The sequence below is a fragment of the Diprion similis genome, chromosome 1 (assembly GCF_021155765.1).
Source record: "Diprion similis isolate iyDipSimi1 chromosome 1, iyDipSimi1.1, whole genome shotgun sequence".
NCBI lineage: Eukaryota > Metazoa > Arthropoda > Insecta > Hymenoptera > Diprionidae > Diprion > Diprion similis.
The window spans coordinates 10,373,168-10,390,150 of NC_060105.1; the positions used below are offsets into that span (position 1 = coordinate 10,373,168).

Here is a 16,983-nt window from a genome sequence, read left to right on the forward strand (position 1 = left end):
ATAGAATTTTGATAAAAACTGTGACCCAGTTAGTGAACAAACTATCGGAAAATGAAGCTCCAGAAATTCTAATTGAAGCTTCAATTGAGTAAAATTTAACTCAAACGTTTGATTAAGTTAATTGAAAACAAACCTCCCAATTTTTAGCAAGTTTCGAGATATCAAATAAATAATACCAAAAGATTACGGTTTCTCCAATTTTTATTATTCGTGTCAGCAATTGTGTTAGTAAAACAATTCTTGAACTTAAGATCCAAACTTGTAAGGTTTTTTTCTTTCTTTGAAATCTGTAGCCAAAAAAGACCAAAGCCAAAAAAATATTTAAAGAGTGTTAGAGATTTTATCTTTATAAAAATAATTGTAAAAGCAACGTGCCTTTGGTATTAAAAAAAAAAAACGTGAAGAATATTGTTATACCTCTGATATTATTGATTTGAATGAAAAGATTGCGAAATGAAATTTATTATAGTTTATAGTTTGTACTGCGGAGGCTGTGGGGTCAGATTTTAAATCTGTCACGTAGCGAATGCTTATCAGGTGCAGTCGGGTGTCCGGGGGTTTCGGCGAGGCGCGATAAGGTTGAGAACCCACCTGACCCTGGACAACCAATTGCGCAGCCCGTGGCGGCAGCCATCTTGCTCGGCTCGGTGTTTGAGTCGCGTGGCGCCCATATGGACTTTAGTATCCGTAGACAGCCGGTTGACGAAGCATGGACGTTCCCCACCTCGGCGTGCAGTAGCTCTCTTGCCGAAGTGACGTTTGGCGGCTTGGAACGACAGCAATTAGCTCGGAAGCCCGCGCTTCCGGTATTTAAATTTTCAAAACGAAAGCGCGCCAAAATTTTTCGCGCCAAAATAATTAATCACGCCGTGCCACCGAAGTGAGTGACAGTTGGCGTTTTGGAATCGTGTAAAAGTGAAGAAGCTACGGCTTCAGCCAGAGTCCGGAACTGCTGATCAAAAGTTAGTGAAATTCGAGTGAAAACGACGAGATGGGCTCGCAAAGAAACGGCGGAGAAAAAAGGCGAGAATCTTTTCGAAAGGCGCTCTTTAAATGAGTGATTTTGAAACTTGGATTGTAAATTCGAGCGGCCCTGAATTAATAACCACGGTCAAATCGAAGGACCGCACGTGCTTTAAGGACAGGAAAGTAAGGCGAGCCGGTAGTTCGAAACATCAGGCGATCATCTCGTGAGCGTGGGTCTTCTTCGACGGCGTTTCCGCGGGTTTTTTTCGTCTAAGGTAAGGAACCAGCGATCGTAAATAGCTTCACTATGTTCACAACAACGACTATATAGGTTGCACTGTAAACTGGAATAATAAGGAAATTGTGACGCTCGAATTGTGACTGCAGAATGTCTGAAGAAAACAATCCGATAATAGTCTACGTTGAATCTCTGAGTCCTCTTGGATGTCAGGCTGTGCAATTTTTGTGAAAGTTTTCAAGGTATAACAATTGCGATATTGCTCTTCAATGTTTACGCAAATTTAGTGATGAACCATTTTTGAATTTGATGGAATCTGAAGAGCAGAAATCTCATGGAATTTCACTAAATCGAGATTTTTTACAGAAGTAAAAAACGTGGTGTTTCCAGAAGAAAACGTGGGTCGTAAAAATCGTGGATATTTGAAACCTTTCGCAAATTCATATTTGTTAAATATTCAGTCAAGTTTTTCAGAATAGCATTACAAAAAGAGATTTTCAATAGGGAATAGGAGTGTGAATAAACGGTCGAGGTTGAATTAGATTTTACTTCTACTTCCGTTGTACCGAGGACAACTTCCTGCTTTCAGTCTGGGCCATATATATGCAATAAATATTACGTATGGCAGAGAAGGACATCATTCATTGCGATTTGTTTAGCAACCTTTTATAACTGAATTATTTTTTATCGTTTTGTCTCGCCGAACTTTTTTCACTTTCCATTGACAAATACTACAGCGAAAAGTAAAGGAAAACCGGAGTAACTGGGTGAGAGAAAAAAAGCAATCAAGAAGTTCGCGGCAATGGCATTGACCGTGCAGTCTAAGCACTTACGAAATGCTTACAATTAGAAGGCTTCACGGTTAGAACAGAATCGTAGTCCGCATTATTTTGTTCACGATTAACTTTTATCTTGACAATTTTCTCTCTCTCTCCGTCTCGTATCGTCGAACGAGAATCTACAAACTCTCTAGCCTGACTTTCTACGAAAATATTAATTTGAGTAGTCATAAATTTGCATAAATTGAGCGTCAATTTTAACGGCAATTTCTTACAACGATCCACAATTTCAGTTTATTAATTTCAAATACAAGAGAGAGATTGGCTTGAAAAAAAGTAAAAATTTTTATTTTTCCATGTAGAACAAACTCGCGGTAAATAAACGCATAACTCGAACTTGATGCGTGCGTTAACTAGAATTGTATAATAATTAATTGAAGGTTGTCACAATGCTCGAATGCTTCAACGTTCTGGTCTGCAGTGACCGGAAGTATCTCGACAACTCATTCATTCCAATAGAAAATACACGCCGATTTCTACAAATTTACGTTACGAGCAGCTTTATTGCTCATTTCGCGGTTTATTTTCCACACAAAGTGAGGAAATCAGAAGTGCAAAATCATAACTCGCTCCTTATATTTCCGTTGGCTTCTTCACGGTTTACCGCGAAGATTTTCTAACGAATGAAAAACTAAGATGTCGCGTAAATTTTCGCGACTCGCGTTCCTCGCTTGACAGGCGTAAAATTCAACGATAAACAAAAAGTACCAACTGAACAACGTGAACCACCATATTTTCAAAACCAGACCTCTATAGTTCATTTATCCAGTATCATAGCTGCATTTTGCAATACATTTTGCACTCGCCATAAAACTATCCACGAAAGGAATGAAAATCGATTTAACGTCACCGTTTACACTAACTAGTAGTTAGGATAATTGAAAAATGCTTAACACGGATGATTTCAGCCGGCAAAAAAGTTGCACAGAAGTACTGCACAATATATACGTCATTCCTACAGATACAGATATGCAGTATATTGCAAGTTCGTCATTGCCATGCTGCGTTCATTCCGTGAGCTTCAATTGTGCGATCAACGAATGAATCACCATCGCTGGCTTAGCCACGTACTGCAATCGTAGTTTTAGACAATTTTTTAAACGATCAGGTCGATACGTTGCAACAGATCTTGGAATACTTCTTACCACGTATGGAGCAACGGATAATGTTAGGATACCAGCAGCTATTACAGTGATAAGAGAGAGTTGAATTTTCAGCTTTGAGTATTTCAGACTTTATCTCGAATGGAATTTTAAAAAGTGCTTTTCGACGGTTCGCTGTATAATAACGCGTCTTCACCTTGCGGACGAAAAGCCTGATCACCGTACCCAGCTGGTTTGTAAAGCCGATTATAATTAGAAACCTTGAATATATTGCTTCAGGATTTACTATTTAGAATCGTCGGTTCGTTTGGATTAGCTGTACATCCAGACACTGCTCATCGCGTTGCGTCTACACTTTCGAAAAGATCAAATCGTTATATCATACAAGCAACAAGATTACCATTCTTGTTCGGTACTTATGGGGGGACTAGTGCGTTTTAACTCTAACGAATGGGGAAATGCAGATTCAATGATGTGTCGTAATAATCATCGGAAATTGTACCTTGTAAGATTACGGATTCACAAAAACTGTTTGCGATACTTATTTTTAAGGTCCACGTTGGTACGTCGATGATGAAAGTGTCATTGATTACGCTAATGTAAAAATCAACACAAAGTAATCTCTCGGGAAATTTGAAAAGTCATTTTCTACTTCAAATCTCTTAATCCGCTAAAATATCGATCAACTTTTCAATCCTCTGAAATTTTTATCAATCGCTAGTGATCAATGAACTGAAAGCGTTACAGAACGCCTTCAATTCCAGCATGGTAATTAAGATTCATGTTCGCAGTATAAAGTAACGGTGTATGATCAGGTACAATCAAGGTAAAATAAAATATTTAAACAACGTAATCGACAGCGCCAAAGGTGTGCTCGAGTTGCACTTTTCTTATCGCAACTATAACTGTCAGCGATAAAACTGCATTGCGGATGCACCGAGTGACGCAGAATACAACGGAAAGAAGAAGAAACCTCAATAAACTTGCAGTTCTTTGATTTTCAGTTGTATTTGCACTCTGCAATTACGCAGGATAGTTACGTTTACCTTGAACGGAAAGAAAGGAGAAGATTTGCGAAATGGTTTCAGCGCAGGTATAATATCGAAGATATTTCTAAAGTTTTTAGTCAAGAATGCCGGTGGTCAGATTCAACTGTAAAGTTAATTAGCTTAGTTAACTGAAGGATTGACCCGAGGAATGAGGGGGGAATATAAATGATCGATTATGATGGACGCAGGGCTACGACATCGGTTGTCCGGAGCTTGACTAATTATTACCTAATTGATAGAGTTGAAAATTCAGTCAAGTTTTAAACACCATCCTGTCAGCACGATTCAAAAAGGAAAACGAAAAGTCGTTAAGATATATCATGTGAACAGGCTCTTGCATAAACATTAGAAAATCACGGCTCTTTTTGACTGAAGGGGTTCCAACGATGAAGTTAAGTTTCGTTAAAAAATAAAAAAATCAATACACATAAAAAATAAGCCTCCAGTATAATCTGACGAGTAAAAGGAATTTCGAAAGGTCTGAATTCAGAAAAACTGCAATTGCAATACATAATTAATCCCCGCAAGTTCTGAATCCATGATTCAGATCAGCGGAGCTTGACATTTGATTGTGAATTGTGAAGGTTAATTGATTGAATTGTGGAAAGGATTTCGACGGCGGAAATTTGGTCCAACGAATGTCAATGTTTCTAAGGATCTTTGACATTTGACAAAGGTAGTCGATCTGCGGGAGGAATTGGTTGCAACCGTTTCGGCCGTGTGTAAAATCGAGTCGTCGTAGGTGAACCGCGTAAGCCTATTCGGATGAACGATAAGACCAAGAGCAACAACGGACTTGCTCCACTTTCGAAACTGGCTCCTGAGTCACGGAGTTGCCGGTGAGCTCGAGCTCAACTCCGTAGGCTCTTTATTCCTGCTTCTACTCCCCCGCATTCGCTTCAGCCTCTGTATTCTAAGCTACTAGCTAGCGTACATGGCGTCCCAAAAACTTTATTGTGTATCGTATATTCAAAAGCCAGGGATCGCGTCATGCATTGAAGTCGTTAACGAGCCGCTACAGCCACCGTTGTGTACAACTGGCCAATTTTAATCTGAGGCTGTAGTTCCCAGATTCCGGTGCGTGCAAAGTTTAGAAAAAGTTTTCACACTGCGAAGTATTGTCCGTCTTCCAACTCTGCAACATTTTCCACGATTAAGGATCTATTGATGCTGTAATACGGGAAGTAATTATTATACCGTCGACAATACGTTCGTGCCGAAAAACATTCGCCATTGGGTTGAGATGAAATTTATTCGAACAATTTGCTAAGCGATTATAAGTGGGAAAAAATGGCATGTTGAAAATTAGCGATTCCTTAAGTGAATAAGGTTTGTACCACCTCCAGAAAATACCTAAAATTGAACATAGTGGGCTGAAGTTTACGAGATTTATTAGTCGAGATGATGCATGTGTGTATTGTTTAATATTGTTGTCGTTTCTTCAGAGCAATGAAACGATTAAGCTTTTATTTAACGCCTCACACTTGGCTAAATATTATTTTTCGTCTATACGTTAACCTTAACGGTCTGTTTGCTTTGAGCGCGTGAAAATAAAGGGGTTATATATTTTACGACGAACAGGTTTGCGTTTGGTAGTTATAATTAATCAGATGAGAAGTTTTTTTTCTTTCTTTTTTTTTTATTTTTGTTTGTATGTATTTTGTTTCACTCTTCACATCTTTCGATTATTTTATGGACTGCGATTCCGGCTTCTTTTCATTGCAATTTTTCCGGATAGGTGAATTAGTGTTACATTATTTTATCGTATTAATTGTATACCGCATTTTATCACGTTTCCTACACTTCGTGACCCAGATTTCATCACAATCGTATCAATCGCGTCATTGTTAATCGTTAATTGGCCTGTAAAACTATAACAGATAAATTAGTCAGAGATATTTTCGTTAAATATCTAACAAGAAAACACTCAATGATTTATTTATCTTTCTGTTAATTTGAAGTAATGAAAATTGTTATTGTAAAACTTGTCTCACATATGTAGTTTAGCTTACCTACTTTAAAATTTCCGAAATTTTGATTTCAGTATCGAGAATTTGAAATCATAATTTATTTAGAGTCTCAAAACCTAATTTGTTCTGACTGAAAACGAAAAAATTGTTCCTAGACTTCAGACTAAAAACTCTCTTGAACAATATTTTTTAAAAGATTAACTTATTCTTCTTGGAGACGGAGATTATGTAGTTGAAGTTCTCTTGCCGGTTGCAGCTGAAACAAGCTTGAAAAAAGCTCGCATCATAATTAATAACCCAGCAGGCAATACACATACAAGCATAAATTTATACACATCATTCGTTTGTGTTAGGACTTCGGTGTAAAAACGAGCTTCGTGACTGTACATACATATCAGCGAATTCATTTATTCGCCGTACTGTTCGTTATATTTGGCACGTGTTATACAGGACCTTATAAAAAACTATGCATCATGTTAAACGTGAATTATTATACTTTACAACGAGCTTCGTAAGTAGTAAGATCATTACAATTTCATAACTCTCCAGTTTTTGTTTACTTAGGACTCCACGATGCTTTGCCAAAATTCGTATAAATAATATGGCGGATTGCAATATAGATGATAATTGATTGCAATTTATCTGTTTACAATGAGTCGATTTTTTCGAATATTATTTATATCCGATTTACTGTACACTTGTTGTTAAATGAAATTTATTGCCATACTAATTACACGTGTATTATAAGTTCATGAACTTTGTGAACGCGTTTCATATTTCACGGTGTCTGCATAGTTGCCTGGAGAAAAAAGAACTCATAAAATAAATAATGTTGATTAAGAAGGCTGATTCAGCCACAGAAAATTGTAATTCTACTTCTATGTGAGACGCGTCATCAACTTTCAGTTGACTGTAATTATGAATTTAATTATTTCAGCAGTTAATTAAAGGACGTTCAGAATTATTTGTCACCCTCAGGGAGCTTCAGAAAAGTGTAAAGAAAGCAAAACACGGTTCTTTGAAATTTTAACAACTAACGTGTATTCGTTATCATGATTTATAGTTTAATTTTGAATGTGCCATTTATTTCAATCAACACTTGGTCCGTTATTTATTCATTGTTACATGGAATACGATGTTATTTTAATCTGATATTGTACAAAGGTAATTCACGTCGTTATATACGCAGAAAATTCGACGAATGTTAAAATTTAATACATATATATACATTATATGTTGTACATTCGGAGATTAAATAAAAGAATCGCTTCACTCTTGTTGATTTTAGACATAGTTTCGAGTATAGTTCTTACGATTTTGTAATCAAATTTTTTCTTTGCCCGTCCATTAGACTCACAGATGTGAATATTCTCTTGCGAATACGATAGAATATAAAGAGTAACGAATCAAGGTGGAATTCCTTTGAACATTATCTTCCAAGGAAGTCACTCGCCATTATCAACTGCCGCTCCTCCTTCCACTCGTGTCGAAAATCTTCAGTTTTTCTTTGAGACGGCTGTTGTTTTCGACGGTAAACCCTTTCACCTCCGTCTTATCCATGATTGTAAGGATCACAGGATCAGAGTGTTGGTCGTCGGTCCATGACTTGCACAAAAACGATGAAGCGTTTTCTGAGAAGGAGAAGTAACGACAAGTATCAGTACAAAATGGAGTCACCAAAAAACCAGCCGCGTTATTTCATCTCGCGAAAGTATAATCCATATAACGTGGGAGGAAACACGTGTTTTCTGGAAGTGAAAACACGTCGCTCAAGGTAGTCGCAAAAGCGTACCTTAAACGCGCTTCGAAAATGCTTGGATACGAGGGTGTAGAGTATCGGGTTAACCGCCGCAGATAATTCGACGATCAAGTAGCTAGCGTTGAGTACAGTTTGCGAACAGCATAACGTTGGAGCCATAAAGCGGACCAAGGACACCATCCGATACGGAGCCATGCTGACATAGAAAACCGCAGCGAGGGCCACTGAAATGTGTTCGCCACAAGAGTTATGAGTTACGACGTTACGACGTTACGACGTTACGACGTTACAGGAAATTGCCATGATCCTAGACCAACGCTCGCCCCGAGATACTCGCCTGACGTAGGCAGGGTTTCAATATATTTCGGAAGGTGCGATGTTTGAATGATTAAACTCACCGAAAACCCTGGTAGCGTCGTTGTCCTCGATGTTCTTGAAGCTGGTGGTATCGATCAGCACGAATGTACCCAGAGCGATGAGCACGATGGTGGGAAGAAATAGGAACATAGTGGTCGAAGCTAGGAATATGAAGCCCTGAATGCTGGCAAGAAAATGGTACCTCAAGTTCAGTTCCATCGCTGCGAAAGTAGCAGCCATCGCCCAAATCACAAGAACGCCTTTGGCACCCTGCGAGAATCCAAAATCCGGACTGGATTGCGATTTCGGATGACAAAGTGCGACGTATCGCTCAATCGCGAAGATGACCAAGGTCAGAACCGAGGCCTCCAGAGTCAGGAAGGCGACGTAGACGCCGTTAGTGTGGAAGCAGAATTGGAACCATCGTTTCAGGACGTCAAGGAGGATCTGGAGGATCACTATCAGGTTCGATATCAGTATGCTGATGACGTAGCAATTCGATGCAGTGCGCATAGATCCATTACTGCCAACTATCACTGCCACCACTGCCAAGTTTAAGGGTAAGCCGAGGGACACGATTGCCAACCTAAGCATCGTCAGGACGTAACTGTCGCTGTTCTCCTCGCCGACGACGAAGCCCAGGCTTTTATTCGCGACCTCGTTTTTGTTCAGAAGCTCGAATTCGATGTAGGCTGGCATATCGAATTAACAGTCACTTCAATTAACCATACAAACGTTTGCTCTTGCACTTCTCGCGCGGCTTCTCGACGGCTGATCACTTCTGATCCCGATAAAACCTTGCCCGCTTCTAACAACACTGCTTGCTTCACCCCAGTGCTGATGCGTTATAGTGAATTATATCGAACAGGCGACCTGCGCGTAATCATAGCAATTAACATAATAGAACCGGTGAAGTATAATCCCGAAGGTGGGTTCAAAATTCATTAAACTGAGTGCCTCCCTTCGGTGCTACAGATCTTACGGAAGTAGATACTTGCATGTGGAAATACCTTCTGCGATGTCATTGGCAGTGAGTAGCCAACGGCAGTTCTTCGCGTGGTTTGAAGTTTCGTTGAATAAACTTTGGCCATAAAATTCGTCCTCGTAATTCTCGCACATCGTAATAGGATCTGACAATTTTTTGGCAGTCTATGACCAAATTCATCTCCCTACAGACATATGGCTATAACTTTTTTTCACCCCATTTCGGGGATTGGGGGTGAAATTGAGCCAGGGTAGATGATGCTAGTTGAAGATACCTGGGAACGTGCCAGGCGTATAAATATGCCCTTAAAAAAGCTTCTTTTCCTTAGACAAGAGTCAGCTTTGAATTTATGGTAGTCAACTGCGGTAAGTGGAACGTGCCAAGTTCGATTGGCGATTGTAGATAGAAACTATTTCAGTATTTATCGACGAGTCTAAATTGTTAAATAAAAATCAAATTCCTCAAGCATCACGCTCGCGTTAAAATAATTTACCACTTCGATACCAGTAGCTTGTAACGTAAGGGGATAACTCTGTTTAAAAATGGCTACAGTTACCTCACCCAGCTCTGAATAGACTATTAAGCACATGTATGAAGGCGCGTGTATAGGTGCATAAAATTGTTGCGAAGGTGTGCTCATTCCATTCATGAGAATTAACGCTACATATGATCAAGCCAGTCAGAGAGCGAGTGACTGAAGAGATATTAAATGTGATGTGCCATAATTGTTCACTAACCTAATTAAAACTCAGGCATACACAATCCTCTGTATTTAGTCGACGAAATAGCTAACAATTTCTGAAAAATATTTGTTAAATAAGCAATTTATTATAGTGCATTAATTCATTCGAACAGTGTACAGATTTCCGAAACAAATTACGTTACTGACATACATGCGACGCTAATTGTTCCAAGAACTAGGCACACACACACCTCGTTATGGGTATAATAATATTTCCCAACGAAAAGAGAGTTGTGACAGAATTTCGATCGTGGGAAATCAGTATCGAGAGCATGGGTGCGATAGTTTGATAAAACAAAAAAAAAGGACCGCGTGTCGATAACGGGACTGCCGATTTATTCGCTGATTCGGCCAATCGGTTACAAGCACCTGAGACAAACCATCGGCTGTCTGTGCGATCCGCTTCATTGAAGTGCGCCATGGGCTACCAGAAAGCCCGGGGCTAAACTATCGGTCATATTATTTTTGACCGGTGAATTAATTGGATTCACACTGGACAAGTATGCGAATTCATTGACGGTTCGGCGGATGCTTTACGTACGTTTTTTTACGTTTTTTAACGCGTACCCCCATACGTAAGAGGTAAACACGTGCGAAAGTTGCTCTACTTCGTGTTACATGTACTTACTCGTAACGTGAGATTCCCTTCTTTGAAACGGGCATTGCTATGGTACCTAATTATTACCATGGTCGAGATATCTGGGAGAGATAGGTGGGTATTATAAACCCAAGATTCTAGCCGCGGGTTTTTTTAATCGCATTCCATTCACTGCCTAGATAGCACACCTGGGCAGGCTTATGAACGTATATATGTATATAACTGCCAGTAGCACTTCTAACTTTACAGATTCCACGTCTAAAGTGTGATCGGAATTTGGGGAGGTTCGACCCTTTTCACGAAAATCATGCTGGGATTAGATTTCATCTTGATTAATTTTGGTAGTAAGATGTTAGTGTGAAATATGATGAATTTCAGAAAGTTTCACTCCTTAATTTGCGGAATATCATTCTCGACGAAAAGGATTCATGCGTGAGTTTGAAACGATCATCCTAACAATTACTACACTTGACGTAGTTTTTTACGGAATCATACCATGATTAATCGCATATAAGTGACCCATTAGTTGAATTGATTCGAGTCGAATAAAAAATGCTTAATCATTGGTTGAAGAGATTTTCTGGTACGATAATATCGACTCTGTATTTCAAACTGACTGAATTGTACAATGAAATGAATTTCGTGCGGCTGAATCGATTCTGAACGCGTGATACGGAAGATCAGCAATAAACCTTGCAGAGACAAAGTGTCTTGAGGAAAACGCTGGACTCTTCTCTTCCTCCTCATTGTTTCAGTCAACCAGCGAGCGTCCGTCACTTGCCATTTACAGTTTTTGCGAATCGTGACCATTTACGCGTGTACGTTGTACAACTGAGTCTCACGTGGATCCGAGAATCATCACTTCCATCGTATAAAGAGTTTGTAGACGCCGACCTCGTGTGGTCTCGCGTCTACAGACTATCCGCCTCGCGACTCGTTTGTACCGTATTTTTTTCGTCGCATGAATTCGGGTGTTCATTTTTGCTTGTTCCTCTTGTTGTGATGTTTTTTGTTCACCTTTGCTGCCCAGCCGTGGCTCGAAGCCTCGAAAGACGAAGAGGCCTCCTCGACGCATAAACTACGAGGATTGGGCCCCCAAGCACCGGACTGGTCCATCGCCTCGGGCCCATTACGACCGACCAAGGAGAACCAATCGGAGCAAAGCGGAGCAAAGCGGAGCAAAGCGGAGCAAAGAGAAGCCCGGCAAAGCTGGGCGAAGAAGCGAGAAGGAGATGAGGAGATGAGGCATGGGCGCTATTATCATCGGTGGCTTAGCCATGAGCGACGAGCAAGAACCAACACTGGGGGCTGCGGTAGCGGCTAAGGCTCAGGCTGAGGTTGATTGCATTCCTTTCCGAGGAAAGGTGCCGAGAATTTGACACCACCTTCATCCACTCCTACAGTCCCTCGACCTTTGGTTCAAGGAGACCAGGATCAGTTACCTTTAACTCATGGTCAATTGTAGGGACTCTTAACTGGCAATTGTTTTATCTTTTTGTTTTTTGTGAAAAAGATATTTCAACGGCAGATTTATGTTAGGAAGAAAGTAAGATCTAAATCTGGAAAAGAATCGACTGTCTATTTTTTCGATCGATGATGATGAAGGAGATAATTCGATTCGAAAGTCCTCTCGTAGTACCTACTAACATTTTTCAATTACTCGAAGAAATTTCCTGCTTTCTGATGTTTCTTCATTTTTTCATGGATAAATCCTCGTGCTGGATTTCTTTGGACTAGGAGTTAAGAGGGCTGGCCACACGTCTCGCCATAAACCATCACGTTAAAGACACACTTGGTAATTTGTTTCACGTCAAAAGCTCAGACGCCCTTTCCCCCCTTCTCTCGCCACTTGCAGCAGAGAACAAAGAATGTGTAGAGCCGAGCGTAACGCGTCGATGGTAACTTGAAATACGGTGCATATACCCAGCGTCCAATTCTTTCAGTCAAGGATGGGAGAAAGTTATGTAAATTCAGTTAATTTACAGTAACTAATTACCGCTGATCCTGCAAGCTCCTCCACCCCCGCAATTCACCGATCCCTTAAGACGGGCACTTTCGTTAGAGGCTTCAAAAAATGAATGTGTTTTATTGTGTACATCTATAGTTTGAAGCCTGTAGAGTACGATGCAGTTAGTGAGTTTGGTCAGTTCTTAAAAATGACGTTCCGAAAGCATTTGAGCGTGACTCCGATCGGCGGCAAATCGAGCGGCAAGAAAAGCGCATATCCTTGACGACAAAAGAGACCCATAAATCACGCAGAGAGAAGGTGGATGGGCAAAATAAGCATTACGAGGAAGCTGAAAGACTATTATATGGTGCTGGAATAGCTGACTACTCGGTAAGTTACAGAATCAAACGTTTCTTTCCCTTGTCGAAACTTTAAACGTGATTATCTCGAAACTTTTCTTTTCAACTCACATTTGCCAGACGATTTTATGATACTAATTGTACAATCGGTGAACCTAAGACCGACTAAAAATTATCAAAATAAACGTGTTTTTACCTGGGTCAAAATTTTGAATTTTTCCGAAAAAATCAACTTTTTTGTTCTAAGGCCTCCCCTTCAGCCGTTTATCATTATTTTTCCAATATTAATGATTCAACAAGTGACCCCATGTTTTTACTGCTAATCAATTTTTTTGTGCAGACTTTTTCAGATAATCATACGAGGTACTGGAGAGCAAATGGCATTCGGCCTGCCTTCCGGACAGCTTCATGGCCTCTGGTTATATCTCCGCTATTTATCACTTTTTTTAAGCAAAAAAAATTGTTTTGAAAATTAGAATTATGTAATAAAAAGTATCTAGGACCCTGAAAAGGTATATACATTTCTCACCCTCCAAAAAAACATGAAAATCGACTACGATTTGGCGTTCCATAGGGATTGCCCCGCTCAATTTGCGCGTGACGTTGTATTTGTCACGAATTTACTCTGTTCGATGTTACTCAAGTTTTTTTTACAAAATAAGAAAGTCTCTTCACGCGTGTGATTATAAGCGACGAATGTTGGCTGCGATCGGAGAGGGTCCAGATTTCGACTAATTGTTATACTGTGCACGGACTAATTGGAACTTGAACTATAGCTTCGATTATTTATTGTTCGTAAGATTAGGAAATTTGAAGCGTATAATTTTTGTACAGCGAGAATTACCAACCAGCTCTCTGGTCCTAGTTTGTTCGAATTTTTCTCACCGTGCAAAAGCTTACACATCTGGAGACGATTTCGCCGAACTACAATAACCCGCGAAGAAAATCTCCAACTTGTGAAACTTGGACGTGCTGGGGGGTCGCCTTCGCTGTTATTTTATACTACAGTTAACAGAAGGGTTTGCCGACTAACCGCCATAAACATGGCAACTTTTGTTGTTCCTCGCAGACCTAATATACCGATACTGAAATATTTTTATCTCTTTTTAATACTATACCTGAACGTAAGACTAACTATACGTTACCAGCGTAGGAATGCAAGCTTATAAGTAAAATAAGAAGTTTCGAAGAACCGATTACCCCGATACTTACAGTGGCGTTGCTCGCAATTGTAAAAAGGAAAACTTTTAAACTTGATCGTTTTTGTATTAATTCTCTTCTTCAGGAGTAAAGAATTTTCTTCCTGGGTATTGAGTTCGCCACTCGTACAGGATGCTATCAGAGTTTATTGAAATTACAAAGAGATCTGGCCGAGGTGTGTTACTGTCCACTTCCGTTGACTCAGGAACTGAAAGGCATATTTGCCTAACCGGAAAACACCTACTCAACCACCTGTTTCATTTGACTTTCCCCGTCGAGCGAGTATGGACTTTATGATCAACCGCGGTGATGATCAGGGTGCGGTAACCGACAGCCAAACGTCGATTATTACTGCAAGTTGCCTCCGGAGCGAACCATCAAAGCTTCCGAATGCCTTTTCAACCAGGCGAATTCCAAACAGGGTTCATAGAAATTTACAGCATCCCGAGCGGGCTTCCTCACTCTCTATTGACTAAGATAAAGAATGAACTGATGAGTCGATCGTGCGTGAAGTCGTGGGTTCACTTTGTAAGAAGTCCGTTAAATTGACTCGACGTTGTAGCAAGTCTCTTGAAGATTACCCGAGGACGTCAAGTCCATTAAAATCATCTCAGATTATGTCAAGTCGCTTCGATACATGTCAAGTCAATAAAAGTAACGTCAGAAACGAATCCGAGTCTTCTTTCTAATTCATAAGCAGCGATCTGTCGAAGAAACAGAAATAGAATTTGTGAAAAATCTGCTTCAATAACCCGAGCCGAGTTTGTTACTTCTCTACAAACGTGAAGCCATCCAGACTTGTGAAGCGGAGAAATCTAACGCCTGACCAGTCACACAAGATTATTGTGAAACCGCAAATGGCGCACGAGCCTCACCGAGGTCTGTGCAAGGATTTTCGCGCAGATCACCAGATATTTGATATTTTATACTCACTGCCCCACGCCTGCGGTGGGCTGAATGCAGCCCTTGCAAAAGTCCGGCGAGCTGCCTCGAGACCCCTGCCTACTATCCTCTCGAGGAAAGATCGTTCCCCGCAATTGCAGCACCCTGACACTTGATCACGTCTCCGTGACGATGTAACAACAATAGACCACGGACCACAAGGCCCATCTTGGCAGGGATCCGAAAGCTTGAAGTCTGATAGAAATCAAGTTCAAGTTCCGCTGGAGCTCTCGAGTGTCTCGAGAAAATTTTTCTTCATCAAATTCTATGAAGATGGTGAGAGAATTGGTAGTTTTTTTTCTGTTTCTTTTTTTTTTAAATTCAATCGTGAAGCTGTAAGGATCCTCGTGACAATCGGATATAGTCGAGATAAAAGCAGTTCAAGCATCAAATTTACGGACGTCTCAAGAGTGAAACTAACCTGCATCGAGCATCGATTTCCTAATGCTCTAGGAGATTATCAAGACTCTAAACTTTCAGTTACATTTGTTTTCATCAGTTTCATCTCAGAGTGTTCGTATAAGACTTTCATAATATTTATGAAGCTTTTCGTTAAAACATAACAATTTGTTACTTAACGTCCATCGTGAAAGCTTATCACTAAAAAATCTTCACGTTTATCTAGTCTCTTAAATTTCTGTTACTCATTTCAGAATTCCGTTGTCTAACTTCTCAATGAAACAGAATCATCTGAATACCAGGTCTCGTGCACGTATCGTTGAAGCTTCCAGACGTTCGTTCCGTGACTTAGATGTATGTTTTATTCAAGTGGAAATTTATGTGTAGGTACCTACCTCGCACAGGATATATCTATCATTCACTGATAGGTATTGGATGCTGCGAGTCACGTGAGTCACTCGCGGGTTTCGAGAGAGCGATAGAGGGTATCTTGGAATAGGGAATTTATTGGATATGGAACCGCATACTAGGAAGCTATTAATCTTTCACTAGGTGACGTGTACGCGATGACCTTAGGGCTACCCTTGGTGGTCGCAATTCCCACCCAGCCAAGCCCTCACCCACCTGACACGTTTACAGTGTCAGACGACCAGCCCTACCCTAACTTCAGACTACAAAGATCCTTTAATGCCAACGTTTCACGCATCGTTTCTGTTCTTTTGTCCTCCCCTGCTTCGAGTCTGCATTAGAAATATTGTGAAACTTGGATCACAACTGGTGTGACTCTTGATTCAATAGTCAATTCACTTTCATAACATTTGACATTCTCTTTTTTGTATGTCTATTTCCAATTTAGACTGAATCGTTCGTTGGAATGAAATTTCTATTCAGTTCCAGCAGTAGTTTCAGGGTAGCTGGAGACGATTACATTTCCATGACTGTCGTTTAATTTTATGGAGACTTAGACTTAGAGATCTAAGAAGTTTCTACACTTCAAACGGAAAATTTGAAACGGTAGCTCAGAAGCACGTAGCTCAGGAAGTGTGCAGGAATGAGTAGATACGACAGAGCACTGTTAAGCTACATCTTGAAGGTTGTTATCAACGAAGCTTTTACCCGTCTCTTAGGAATGCTCAAGTTGTGAGTTGAAAGATGGATAAACTTGACTATGTGTTGACTGTAAGTGCGGTGATATTAGCCCAGAATAAAATGGAATGACACGTGAAAATGGATCTAGTGTGACGTTTCGACTTGGATTTCATAGAAATCATAGATCGTAGTAAACTCTGCTGTAAACAAAGAAATCATGTGTAAGAACCCTTACGAGAAACTCTCCATTTGAAACTACTCGAATTGTGTTTTAGCACTTCAAAATTCCGTGCGACGATCATAATTTGACCAGAGAATCTATGAGAAAGAACTCTCAGAATGAATACATGTACTTTATACTTGATGTATGACGGAATTCCCGAGAGTTGGATGTTTGAAAACTTGACAACACGTTTATCCCGGTACTTGTGATAATATTG

At 40.1% G+C, this 16,983-nt stretch overlaps 2 protein-coding genes across 2 annotated transcripts in view; one reads left to right on the forward strand and one right to left on the reverse strand.

The window, feature by feature from the left end:
• Positions 1-1,048: 1,048 nt before the first annotated feature.
• LOC124405321 overlaps positions 1,049-16,983 on the forward strand; it is a 64,511-nt gene continuing 48,576 nt past the window's right edge. Inside the window, exon 1 of the mRNA XM_046880138.1 lies at positions 1,049-1,241. The gene's annotated coding sequence lies outside the window, so the exon portion shown is untranslated. The remainder of the gene's footprint in view (positions 1,242-16,983) is intronic.
• Positions 7,624-9,117, reverse strand: LOC124409191 (thyrotropin-releasing hormone receptor-like). The gene is made up of 3 exons (XM_046886646.1): positions 8,323-9,117; positions 7,930-8,148; positions 7,624-7,796 (listed from the first exon to the last, which is right to left on the reverse strand). The coding sequence occupies exons 1-3, from the start codon at positions 8,978-8,980 to the stop codon at positions 7,624-7,626; spliced, it is 1,050 nt and encodes a 349-aa protein (XP_046742602.1). The 5' UTR covers positions 8,981-9,117.

Coding starts and splice junctions, on each gene's coding strand:
- LOC124409191 (XM_046886646.1), bottom strand. CDS start 8,980: ATGCCAGCCTACATCGAATTCGAGCTTCTGAACAAAAACGAGGTCGCG. Junction 8,149..8,322: donor CGACGCTACCAGGGTTTTCG/GTGAGTTTAATC, acceptor AACACATTTCAG/TGGCCCTCGCTGCGGTTTTC. Junction 7,797..7,929: donor TTGCGACTACCTTGAGCGAC/GTGTTTTCACTT, acceptor TCTCCTTCTCAG/AAAACGCTTCATCGTTTTTG.